General features: G+C 40.7%; 1 protein-coding gene and 1 long non-coding RNA gene across 2 annotated transcripts in view; both read left to right on the top strand.

The window, feature by feature from the left end:
- Window positions 1-2117: 2117 nt before the first annotated feature.
- On the top strand, window positions 2118-2896 carry LOC147818926 (uncharacterized). The gene is made up of 2 exons (XR_015437468.1): window positions 2118-2281; window positions 2725-2896. It is a non-coding gene; the product is annotated as an uncharacterized LOC147818926 (long non-coding RNA).
- Window positions 2897-3136: 240 nt separating this feature from the next.
- acsl6 (acyl-CoA synthetase long chain family member 6) overlaps window positions 3137-13556 on the top strand; it is a 38308-nt gene continuing 27888 nt past the window's right edge. Inside the window, exon 1 of the mRNA XM_087174919.1 lies at window positions 3137-3511. Coding sequence (XP_087031045.1) covers window positions 3466-3511 — 46 coding nt within the window. The 5' untranslated portion in view covers window positions 3137-3465. The remainder of the gene's footprint in view (window positions 3512-13556) is intronic.

Genomic DNA, 13556 nt, shown 5'->3' with positions numbered 1-13556 from the left:
TTTGGCGACTCTCTTCTGTCACTCTGCGAATTTACATATAAATAAACGGACACATTTTATGATGTAGGCCGAATATGAGCATCCCCTCCTTTTAAGACCAGCAGCTGCCACTGGTTTGATATATTGCCATGAAATTTTGTACACACAATCTGATGGTGCCCAGAGGATAAGCACCAACATCAAACTTAATTCCTTTACTCAACAAGATCTGTATCCAGGGGTCTTCTACTGAAGTTAGCATACTAACCAGCTAGCATCAGGAGGGCTAGACTGTCTTTTACTTTCCAGGGCCGAGTCACTGTAGCATCCAGTCTGCTTTGAAGAAGTAGCACGGCTCAGAAGGTGTATTATAACTTCTTGTATTTTAAATGTAATGATGGCTGAAGCTTTCAGCAGTACTGGTAAATAAACAGCTGTTAATGCTAATGTGGGCTATGTAGCAATAGCAAAACTTCAATGCTCCTTTAATGGTTTTGAGTCTCTCATTATCTATTGAATGGATTGCCATTTTATTCGTTTATTCATCCAATTAGTTTATGACCAAATACCTGTAAAACTAATGACAAATGACATTCACATCAACCTCAGCTGTACTTTGTGTTTCATGCGTTTCATGTGTTCAAGCACCACTGTGTCTAGTCTCACAGAGCTTCAAGCCTGACTGCACACTCTGGTCTTGTTGTATTATAAAATCAAGAGTGATACTACTGAGTTTCAGCTATTCTTCAGGTTTTTTATGCAAAACTTTTCAAAAGACTAATTTATATGTCAAAAAATGTTGAATTGAATTAGTTAGTTAGAATTGAATTTCTTTGACTTGCCCATAAAATATAGGTTTTTGACAAAGACCCACCCATGTTTTATATAACAAAATTACATTTTGGCCCTAAAACACTAGGAATCTTCAATTTATTACCATCCTGTCAGAGGAGCGATATGGAAAGTTCATCTCTGTTATTTATCCCTGTTGACCCCTGACCTTGACCCCAACCTCCCATATCTGTGGCAAGATGATAATATTTGAGATTCCTAATAAAGTGATGTCTTACATGCTGAGCTGCAGGGCTTTTTTACGCAGCAGCTTTTTTTTCTTTTGTGTGTACTTTGATCACATTACAAAATAAATAAAGTAATCAATGTCAGTGCGTTCAGTTCAGTACCTCACCTAAAACTTCTCACATTCACTCTCCTGTTGTCCCTCTGGCAGATCACAGGTAAATTGGATCAGATTTACAAACTACATTGAGATTAGTCATTGAGTCATTGTCAGGTTTTAATTTGTAATTCTTCCAGTGTGTGTGTGTGTGTGTGTGTGTGTGTGTGTCTGTGTGTGTGTGTGTGTGTGTGTGTGTGTGTGTGTGTGTAAGCCATCTTTTACTGTGCATCTAGCAGTCTAATAACTTCTGTGTGATGATGAAAGAGTTGGACAGACTGACTGAAAGGCCCTGATAAGTATTTTTGTATTCTTAAATGTTTTCTGTGTATTTTTTATACGTCATATTTTTATAGATAAATTATATTTGTTTATGTTTCTTTCATTTGTGTGTCTGAAAAGCTGAAACATGAAACACTGGAGTTTTGTCCATAAACTAACGTTGGTCGGTAAATATTTCAGCACATTGTCATTTTGATCATGGTAAAACAGCGACAACATTGTTTGCAATTATCTCATAGCTGGATGCTGCCATGAGGTTCCGATAGTGCATCAATGCCTAAGACTCATGGGAGTTGTAGTTGTTACTTACAGCAGTATTTTATAACTACATCTCCCAAAATCATTATTTTAGATTGGTTAATATAAAATGTAAGTGAGGCATTTTGCTGGGTAATAAATACTGCATTAGACTTAGAATATAAACTCCCTAATAATTAGTTCATATTTACCAACTCAGGGCTCCTCTCATCTGGATTTTGGCAGCTCGACAGTAAAAAGACACTGTCTGGACAGATTTTTTTGTAAGAAAATAATTACAAAATAAATAAAGTAAGTAATCAATGTCAGTGCGTTCAGTTCAGTACCTCACCTAAAACTTCTCACATTCACTCTCCTGTTGTCCCTCTGGCAGATCACAGGTAAATTGGATCAGATTTACAAACTACATTGAGATTAAAAGTGTGTGTGTGTGTGTGTGTCATCATGGCAAAATGTTCTCCTGGATATAGGGATGTTTTCTAGTTTCTCTCTGCAGTGGTTTCACAGAAGAAGAAGAGGAGCAGACAGTTGCAAGGTGGCACAGCTGCAAGTGACAGATTAAATGTCCTGACAAGTGACCCATATAAGGTCAGTAACATGACAGCGGCACAATAAGACAGTAAACATGCTGGCAACTACTAGGGATACTTAAATGAGTTTTAATTAATAGTTAGGACAGATAGATTGAAATGACTTAAGTCATGTTTTAAATATTAGATATTCAGACAAACCTGCTTGAATGAGGTATTAAAGGTGCAACTGAATGTTTTATTAAATAAGCATAGACACTGGATGAAATTATGTTTTGCAAGGTCAAATAGCATTCAGTGTAGGCAGTCCAGACCGATGCACGATGGAAAATGTAATCACTCTAATTTTAACTGCAGACATACCAGTGTGGCACACAGTGATTTCCCTGCCTCACAAATGACCAAAATATGCCGTAATTTTAAAATGCATTCAAATATCTTGTCATCTCTCTGTGTCTCATCCTTGTTGTCACTCCCTCATCCCCTCCCTCACTTTGTTAGCCTTTCTCAAGGTTACTTTAGTTCATTGGGAGTGTCTTATTGTACCACGTGACCGTGATGCAAAGTTACTCTGTGTCAAAGCTGTGCTCAGCTGCAGCGACGTGGCTACATGGCGTGATGTACCAAAGGCTCTCTTGAAATAAATCAGTATTTAAAAAAAAAAAAAAAAAAATCATGAAAATACCCATAGACATGCTTTACTCACTATCAGTTTAGCCTAGGTTACACGTGCGATTTTTATATAAAAATATGAATTTGAATGCCCAAATTATATCATAGATTTCAGGTCTAACTTCAGAGAATTTCATGAGCATTTTGTAATAAATATGAGAATAAGAAGAAGATTGAGTTTGTAGGTTAGCAACCAGAAGACACAATTCATCCCCAGTAACCTTGGCGTCGATCGCATCTCCTGTTCGACCTATAAACCCTTTAATTTCAGCAGGGGTGTCTGCCATTGCGCAGCAGCCAACTAGGTGAAGGTGGAAAATCCAGCAGGAGGAAAGATGCTTCATTAGGCCGTCGGGGTCTGTTTCCTCAGTCAACACACTCCGAAAGCTGCACAAGCTGTAAAACCCGCTGGACATCGCCATCCCCTGCTCTGCTCTCCCACTGTGGTGTGTCTCAGATATATTGTCGCCCCCCCTTCCTTAATCTCCCAGATTGCCGGCGACTTGCTGCAGTCGATGCTGCAGTTCTGAGCCGCTCCTGCACCGGGACAGCTGACTCAATGAGAAAGACATGCTCGCATTCGTTCTGGTCTCTGGGTCGCTCTGGATTATTTTAGGTGAGTTGCAGAAATTCTGTTGGTGATTTTTCATTCATTTTAATGATTTAGCATCGCTGGGCTGTGGCTGACGGCGATGCACCTGTCTCACAGGGACTGAGGCGCATTGTTGGTCATTCTTTGCCGGCATTTTCATTTATCAAAGCTGGTATTTCCGCCTTTTTGTTCCCTCTATTACCGAGTGTTTAATCTGCAAGCTATTGCTGCAGTTGGCGCCATGTCTGCACCGTTATGACACCGGTGACATCTTTCATTTTCCTCAGACTACACGTGTAGCTGATGAGACTCAACCCCGATTCAAGCGTGTTACATCTCGGTGTCGCGGGCTGCAGCTTCAGCCACAGTGCCTGAATTTTTGCCTCAGAGCTGGGTTTATTGGAGCGACATCAAGGGATGCTTTCAGGTGGGGTTTACCTCTACTCAGGTGGTGCACAGGCTGCCATGCAGCTGAATTCATGTGGGTCAGTCTGCAGATCAGTGATTGGATTTTTCCTCTCGGAGTGTGTGTTTTACGTTAAAAATCCAGCCATTGAAGAAAGCACTGTTCCCACTACCAGCCATAAGGCATACAAACGTGTGCATTTCAGGCCGGCCTGGTGCTAAGGTCGTGTGACATTGTGCGTAGAAACCGGACACACGTCATTTAAAACCCCTATTTGCGTACATCTCACCACAGCCTGTCTCTCTAAAGCTCCTCTTGCATCAGTTGTTTCTGCCTATAATAAGCTGCACAAACATCAATCCCCCATAATTTTAGTCAAAATGTAACTCATCGGTTTGCCAGTAAGCCGGTTGTTAAACTCAGCATTTTGTATGTGATGTCCTCCGCCATGCCTCAGTGATGGAGGGAGGGAGGATGAGGAGGATGAGGAAGGATGACGCGCTTCAAATGACCGCAGTTGATTGGACGGAGCTGTCCAAGAGAGAGGGGGTGCTGAAATCCTGCGGCCTACCGGCAAAATAGAGAGCACAGCATGCTCCGCTGTAAGCGACACCACCCCCACCCCGGTTTACTGAGCGATTTCAGGGGCGTCGAAACTGATCCTTTTAAGGCTGTGTTTCACAGTAGTTAAATTAAAGTCCAGATTAGAGGCGTTGTAAAGCGCAATATTGGGTTTTTTTTTTTTATGCAACAAAGAAACATTATAAATGTTCAGTTTTTGACATGAATCTGGTGGTAGATTACATGCAAGGCTAGGGTTTCTTGGTAAATAGGCCTTGGTTTAATTGCTTATTCCAAAAGAGTAGCCTATAGCCTAGGTCTTCAGCAGCAGTTGCACCACATGGTTGCTAAGTGACGAGCAACCAGTAACAGTTGGGGTTTTGGTTGGTGCATTAATATTAAAATTTTCTTTTACAGGGTTGCATGTGTTGCATATTTAATAACTGATGCAGCCAAATTTGTTTAAAACAGACCGAATTGTTTGGCTGAAAATAAACACTAGTGAGGCCAGAAAGGGGCCCCTTGGGGAGACTCATGACACCTTTAACCCAGCTTCACATCCTAACATCCTGCTGCTCCTCAGAATTAATAATTCATTTTAATCACCATCTAGTGCAGCCCTACACAGCGTGTAAACCTATTCTTTTCCCTTCCTCAATATTTAATTAAAAGGATGGTCGTGGCTTTGCCCAGCCCTTTGGCAAAAAAACAACCAATAACATTTTAGTATTTAAGTATGGTAGCTCCACGCCCACCAGGCGAACTGTATGACTCTTAAGTATGATGTCTTGTCATTGTCCTGTCACAACTTTTTGAATGGTACTCCATTTTAATTGAATAGAAACTGTAACCAGAGTGAAGGGGAGTTGTGAAAATGTATGACTCCACAATCTGACATGATGGTGTTGAGTGTTTAGTCTTCCCTGCTCTGTAATGAATGTCTGTAGTGTCTGTCTGAGTGTTAGGAGGCAAATGCGGTTGTGTGTTGGTATAACTCAGATGTGAAGAGTGGTGATTTGATTTGATCAAAGCTATACTACACTTAAGTCTTATTCCTGATATAGTCAGTGATATCAGCCAGTCTGGGTGCTCTCAGATCCACATGGCAGCTTTACCTCTGAGTGGCTTATTGCTGTTTCAGCATTCAGTACATCCTCTTCCTCACATTGTGGGATGCTGAGCAGTAATGGCTCGGCCTAAAGTGCTGAACCAGGTCTGCCTTCCGCTCGCATGCTCAAGTAGTTATCTTATAGATTGGTTCTCTGAGTAATGTTCATTGTTGTCCTCGTTTGGTTTATAGTCCTGCTCCTTTTGGATGAAAACCTCCTACAGTTACACGAGCCTGCTAAGAAAATGAGAAAATCCTTGAGCCTTGTTAAATCATAAAAAAATCCCACTGTGTGATTGCACCATTTAATCAAAAGGAAAACGTTTTCTTCATTCCCCAAAAACTAACAATGAGGAGAAAGAAGCCTTTCACCAGGAAGCTGTAATATTTAGCATTTAGCTTGGTGGTTGTCAGCCTTTTGTGATTCACATCCTTCAAAATGAAGCAATGACTGCAAAACAGACCCATGACGGGATGCATGCACAATGTTGAACAATTTAACAAAAGTGGTTTTCAGTGTTGCACAATCAAAAACAAAGTGAAATAATTTTGATGTAATATGTATTATCTTTCCTTGGTGTACCAATACAAAACCCCTCATACCTCTGAAACAATTGTGTTGTGGAACCTGCCTTCCCTCTCACTTTGATAGTCAGTCAAACTGGGACCAGCCTCATTTAGTGCTGGTGTATGTAATTTGTTTAAATGGAAATATCAACAATACCAGGATCGTTTATTTACATATGCACCTACGGGTGGATGTATACTTGGGGTCATTATTGCCAGTGTGGATAAGTGTCTGTATCATTTAGTGAAGGTGAAGAGGAACACGGCGTGTTTAAGTACAGGGGGAGGGAGAGAGAGAGAAAGAGAGAGGGAGAGTGGTGGAGGGAGGGCGGGGTGGGATGGGTGGGTGTGGTGAGAGAGAGCGCAGCGTCTGTCGAGCTGAGGGTGGTGTGATACGGAGGCCAGCAAGGCCCAAACTAGGCCAAAACGCATCTCACTGCCTTCCTCTTGCTTGCCTCAGCTTAATCTGGCCAGTGGCAATGGGAAGGTAATCACTAGTTTGCACAGGGCGATGTGATATCCGCCCGAGGCCCCTTGGCACACTACACACAGACACACACACACATACATAGACACTGATCACACTTCACCGACTGCCTGGCTGCCTTCGACGCCTTTGTAAGTGCTGCTGTATAGACCACAGCTGCTTTAACCCTTCTGCAGTGCAATTACAGTTGCCTGGTTTGCTTTTTTTTTTCAGCTTTTGCTTGCTCTGTATGTTTCCTTTGTTAATTTTACTTAAGTGCATTTTTTATTTCATATATTACAATCCTTCCTGCTCAACTCATCCCTAGTGCTACTTTGTTTCTGCAGCTTGTTCTGAATCATTATCTGGTTTTCTTTTGTGAATGTTAATTGCAATTACCTGTTGTGCAGCATCTCAATTCAGCAGGGGGCGGATGGCTGTTTCATGTCTACGGTATGCTACAGTGGTTGTACAGTTATCCCTCAGTGACAGTGACAGGAAGAAGTTGTGGTTTTTGTCTGGTGCATGGTGGTCTAAGTGGAAGAGTGGGGCAGAGAGATAAGGATGAGTGGTTAAAAGAGAGTGAGTTAGAGTTGGTGCTGTGCAGGGATGATTAAGCATTGATGGTTAAAAATAGAAAAGCATGGAAATAAACAAAGATGCAATGCATTGACGTGAGTGAAGCTGTAAAACAGAGGGGGGAAAGCATTTAAAGAATAAAAGAAAGCCGAGCAAGATGTCTTTAAATAGAATGTGGTAGTGAGGTTACTACTGGTCATCCGTCTCTGTGCTAATAGGCTGTAATCTCCCCACGCGGGACTCTAATCATTAGTGACGGCCCTCGGATGGGCTGATGGGGCGGGACTTGAGGCTTGCGTTTCCTCCACATTAAGCCTCAGAGGTCACTGGAAGTCTAGCTGGCCCATTCACAAGCCCTCATCCCCTGCATAGCTTGCAGCAATTACGCTGCACCAAAATCTTTGCTAAGTGGAAACTTCCTGAGAGAGGATGAGAAAATGTCCTCGTGTACAGGTGATACAGAGGGGAAGCTGGGTGCAGCAGGGTTTCTTATGTTCAGTAATTAAACAGGTTTTACTCATGTCATCATTTAAATTGTATGAGTAAAGCGCTGTTGTCAGATTTGTGATGGTGTGTTCCTCCAACTCTGTAGGGAAGTGACTATTCAGAGACACTTCAAATGAGCCATTTGTGGAAATGTTAATGTAACATGTACAGTATAAAGTCAGTCAGATTTCTCTCCCTTACTAAAACACTGCCAGCTCTGGAGAACATTTAGGTTTTTATGTGAGTGGGCACAGCTGGAAATGTATTTTTGCTCCTTGTGATTCATCTTCAAGTCGAGCATCATTGTGAAAGTAAATCAATTGGGATAAATTTTACACCTCACTATATCTGAGTTTATATTCGGCCACATATTTGTGTCCCTCAAACTAATAAATCCTACTTGAACTCATCTACATTAACCTTCGTCAGCTAATTCCAAAAATGTAGACATTTGGGTTGATACATAAAGATGTAACGACATCGCTTGCTTGTTTTGATCCATTTTATGGCTCAAATATTTAACCTTGACATACGGGCCTATAAGGCATCTCACTGTAGCTTATTTCACAGCTGAAGTACATTCAAATGTCCTCTAGTACAAAAAGTTCAAATGTTTTTTTTTTTAACCCAGCTGTTCATGCACAGTATGTACACTACATGTTTTGTAATAGATATGATGCAGTTTGTATTATGTATTTCTGCGCAGTGCCTGACTCCTCACATCTGTCAGGCTTTCCAGCTGCGTGTAATGTACGTCCACTGATGTTCCATCTGAACTGGACGTGGATTAACGCTGCATCATTTTTTTTTTTTTTTTTTTAGCCATTCATCAGTATTTCATACATTTTCACTCCACCCTGATTCTGTGTTGTCCGATGAATTAGGCTGCTTCCTTTCTCGATAGGGATAGAACTCGCCGTAGATGAGGTTTCGACGTAAGCTAATACCGATCCCGTCTCTCCGTTATATATTTCAGAACATGACAAACAGACGACAGATGGTGTGGTTGGATATCTTAAGTGAAATCCCGGGAAATCATCAACAAAAAGCAGTTTATAAACTAAACCGTTTATGAAGTGAAGGAGGAGTTCACGGATATACTTCGCAGTGACGAGAAAGACTTTCTACTGCATTCATGAGCTTCACCACTGGACAGAGCTTGCTCGCTTATCATGTATCCTCAATGTGGAATGTGATGACAACAGTGTGCTGAGAGTTAGTTAGTTAGTTAGTTAGTTAGTGATAAACCCCTTCTTATTTTACACTGTTTTACTGTCAATAAACATGAACATATACTACTGCTTTATTCGTTCCAATCTCTTTACAGAGAAAGAACCAAGTCTACTTCCTGTGTTCCTCTGAACTGTAAGACTGAATCTTGAGTCCACGTCAACAATCCTTCATCCTTGAGTCCTGACACCAATCAGCTAAATGCCTCAGCTGTAAATGCAAGAGATTTTCTGCTGCTGCCGGGACGATAAAGATAACTCAGTTTTCATGGCGTGATGTGCTCTTCATTTCACAAATTAAACTCTGAGGTCTTTGAGTTCACATGCTGGTAAAGGTCACTGTTGTTGCTGTTGGGAATGAAGCTGCCCTGCTGTTCTCCAGTCGCACCAGCTGAAGCAACAGTCTTTGTAGAAGGCAACAGGGATGGACTTAAAGACCTGTGTGTGTGTGTGTGTGTGTGTGTGTGTGTGTGTGTGTGTGTGTGTGTGTGTGTGTGTGTGTGTGTTGGGGGGGGGGTATTTAGGTTACTACAGGACAGAACTGGACACCAAACAATGCAATAGGCTGTAGTGAAAAGGAGGTCGAAACAGCTGAGCAAAGGCCCCTGCTTATCTGAGATAATCATGCAAATTTAAGCAAAGAGCCTCATCTCATCTGCTTGGATAAATTTTCTTTTGTCCTGTTTGTGAGAAATCGGTTCTATCAAAACAGAGAACTGATTTTGTTTTCGAACCCAACTTGAGTGACTGGATATTAATACACAGGGCGCTGAGAAACACCTTGAGACATTCTCTCTGTCCAGTTTCATGGGGCTGTGGACAAAGGTAAGGCCTTCATGGGACTGTGGGTTTGTAGGCTGAACATGCATCTCCACCAATGAGGCATAGAGTTCACCTTAGAGTCACCTTGAGTGAAGGATACCGGTTGTCATCTAAATAACAGAAGACAACTTGAATCTGGCAGATGTTTCATGCCATTATGAAAATATGTACTTCGGAGGAGTCCGCCACTGAAATGGGACATAGCCACTGTGTATAGAGGAGGGCTAATTGATTCTTAATACCTTTCACTGCCTCCCAGCTTTGTCTCTCTACTTTCCAACATCACTTTTTAAGAGGAAATATTTTCAGTGAAGCGTACAGCGGAAGTTGAAGTGGTTGGTGTTCAGGTTGTGATCTGTGTAAGTAAGATTCTGCTCCGTACACTTCCTGTCCTCTCTTGATCTCGTGCTTTATCTCTTGTAATGTTAAGGACAGTTTTTCTGTTCTCTGTATTGGCAGTCAAACAGGAATATGTAGACAAGAGCAAGAGAGAGAGAGAGAAAGAGAGAAACAATAGCGGGAAGTTAGATGTTTGCGTCTCTCCTGGAGGCCAATTATGTGTCTGGCAGGCTGCCAGTCTGCCTCTGCTGTCACGCTATTTCAGGGCAGAAATTCGTGGCTTGCTAGCATGATCTTACTTTAGCATTCGCTGGTCTGTTTAACCCTCCGGGCTCCACATGAGCCTGGTACTTCACAAACAGGTGCCTGTAGCGGGTTTCCAATTATGAGTCAGGAGACATGGATTATTTGCAGATGTGGTCTCACCTTGGCCAGTAAAATCAGTGTTTTGCTCCCAAGCATGCTACATGCAGCTTTGCAGCGGTCATCAACAAAGAACAAAATGAGATATTATCCATGTAGGATGACACTTAATTTATATTATTATTAATTTAATAATAATTATATACATTTATCGATCAACAGGTTACTCTCAGATTGCTTCACAGAAGATGCGAGAACTTCAGTACACTTCAATATCAAATCAAGTGTCACTGACTCTAAGGACCGGGTCAGACACTTGTTCATGTGTTTGTGTCTGTACACAACCATTTCAATAAAAAAGAAGAAGCCAAAAAAGAAAAAAACTGTTAAAATTATTCAACTATATCTTTGTACTTTGACATAAAGCAGAGAAGCAACATAAGTCAGTAAGTTCAGCTTGATCCAGAGTAAATGTGTTTAGCACAGTTGTCAGAACGGTGTCGGCTTTGAACTATGGTCCACAGTTATGGATTCTACTGGACAAAACCTGACACAAAACCAAACAACAACAAAAACAAAAACGAAAAGGTTTTTGTCAGTTTTTATTTAGATAGTTTTTATAAGTTTAGTTAGTTAGCAAGTTTTTGCGATCATTCATTTGAGCGACAAATATTGCATTCATCATAGTAGTACTGTTAGTATTATTACTACCACTACATCTGCCTCCAGCACCCCCTGCTTCATCCCTTTATTCTCAACCATCTCATTCTCTTTCTGAGAGAGATTGGAGTGTGTGTGTGTGCGTGTGTGTGTGTGTGTGCATGTGTGTGTGTGTGTGTGTGTGTGTGTGTGTGTGTGTGTGTTTATGCACAGTAATGCTTTTGTAACCAGCTGCACTCTCTCTTTCTCAGCGGCCTCCTCTATTCCAGCTAACTGCTCAGTGGTGTTAGTAGGTTATGGAGTCTGTCTATATTTAGAGCTGGTTGAGCACAGTTCCCCCCTCCTCTGCCTCTCTTTTCATACACTGACAAAGCAAGTAAATAAACACATCAACTGTCACAGTCAGTCTCTAGCAATGTACTCAATGCCTTCAAGTTTAATCTCAATTTGGATTTTGTGCCAGTGCTGTGGCAATGATGGTCTTAAAAGTTTGAAACGTGAACCATTATTTATAATGTCAGAGAACAGAACAAACATTGTCTGCTAATCCAGGTTTAATCAAAATTGCATCAGGTGTTTCTGAAATATTTTGAACTTATTGACCTATTTTAACCAATCAGTGATCTCTTAGTGATATCTGCGTGTGTCTGGTGTCTCAGAAATATTTTGATGACCCACTGAGATAATTTTTATTATTATGTTAGTAGGTGACTTGTGTCCACAGTAGTAGAACAGGCCGGATTACTGTATTTGTATCAGAGGAACTAAACATGGTGGATTTTGTTGATGTTGGCCTTTTGACAATAGGCTTTGTTTGTTTTTTTATTTTGGGACATGGCTTAGTTGTTTGTGTTTTGTTGCTATGACACCCAACATGGAAATTATCTGATCTGTGTGTGTGTTTGTGTTGTTCTGCCTGTCTGGCTGGTGCTTTTGTTATTGATCTTCCCATCAGAACTGTTCAGATACAACAGCTGTACTGGAATATGGAACAATACAATATGGACTGTAGCATATGTACTGTAATGTGGAAAATAAAATGTATGATGAAGCATTAATTAACATTAATTCTTTGTTACAGCAACACAGTCAAACATGAATTCAGTTTTTTCACTCTTGCTGCAATTTTTTTTCTAGTTTTAATTGTATCAAAAAATCTAGAAATAATCAACCCAGGTAATTTTTTTTATAATCACTGAGATTAGTAACAAATTAAAAGATATAATGTATTTTTTGAGTAAATTATTTCCTTTTTAATTGAATGTTTTGGTGTTTTGGAGGTTATGTCTACTGCCTGTATGAAATTCCTATGCTTTTTAAAGAATAGTTCATAGTTCCTATGCCGTCCATTCCATTCTAATGAACATGACAGCTCAGTAAGTGACGTTAACTTGGACTCAAGATGAACTTCACGGCCAAAGGTCAAAGGTCACTGTGACCTCACAAAACATGTTTCTGGCCATCAGTGATGACATTTTATATCCAAAATGTCAGAGGTCAACTTCACTGTGACATCATAATGTTCTGCAAAAACACTTGTGGCCACTATACACCAGAACAGAAGGGGAGATTGTGACCATATTGTGACTGGTTGGCGAAGGCAGTTGGATTGAGGTTAGCCTATCTTCACATAAAAACTGTAACTCTATTCAAAGTGAAAATCCTGCCAACTCTAAAGCTCACTAATAAACATGTCGTATATACTTTTTTTAACCTGTGCCTTAATAGAAATGTAAAAATGACAACACGATCCTCATCGACCATATCTGACAATCCACGCTAAAATATCTCAAGAGTTTCCACTTGAAGTTGTGCCAGATTATGTTTTCAAGTCACAGTAATTAAGTCTAACTCTCAGACCAGCAGTGCACAGCGGGTGATTTTTGTGTGTACTCAACAGGGCAGGATCCCAGAATTAACTTTGACATTGTAACTGCTTCAGCTTCCACACAGATGCGAGTTTTTCTTAAGTTCAAAACTTTCAACTGGTTTTTATTATTTACTATCATGCTCAACATTTCCCAGCACTTAAACTGCTCTAATTCCCCATCAAGATTACCATAACCACAGAGACACAAAAAGGGACAACAGAAAAAGAGGAAATATCTGCGCATTGGAGTAAAAAAAAAAAAAAAAAAAGAAGCAGGGAGTCCTGCGGTGGTAAAGGCTCAGTACCTTTTTTTGACATATCAGAGGGGATCTGTCATGTTGTGGTTTTTCAGTTACAGATGATAGTTTCTGTCTGAATAACAAACTTCAGTTTAGTTGGCTTAAGCGGATTCAAGCCCAGGTAGCGTTTGGGAAAGCAACATCAGGGAATTCACTGTACGTGAAGGAAGTGTGCTTTTGACATGAAACCAAGTAGTGGAAGAGATGAGCAATAGTTTTATCACTGTAAATGTGTCATCCTGTGGAAGTGCAGCTTTACAAATGTCTAGATGACCACTGATATGCTGTCTGATTTGTATTTGTGTGTGTGTGTG

The sequence above is a fragment of the Seriola lalandi genome, unplaced genomic scaffold, assembly GCF_002814215.2.
Source record: "Seriola lalandi dorsalis isolate HSWRI2012SDOR001 ecotype SW California unplaced genomic scaffold, Sedor1 jcf7180002054396, whole genome shotgun sequence".
NCBI lineage: Eukaryota > Metazoa > Chordata > Actinopteri > Carangiformes > Carangidae > Seriola > Seriola lalandi.
Note: the sequence above shows the minus strand (reverse complement) of the source record. Positions and strands in the feature narration are given on the sequence as shown.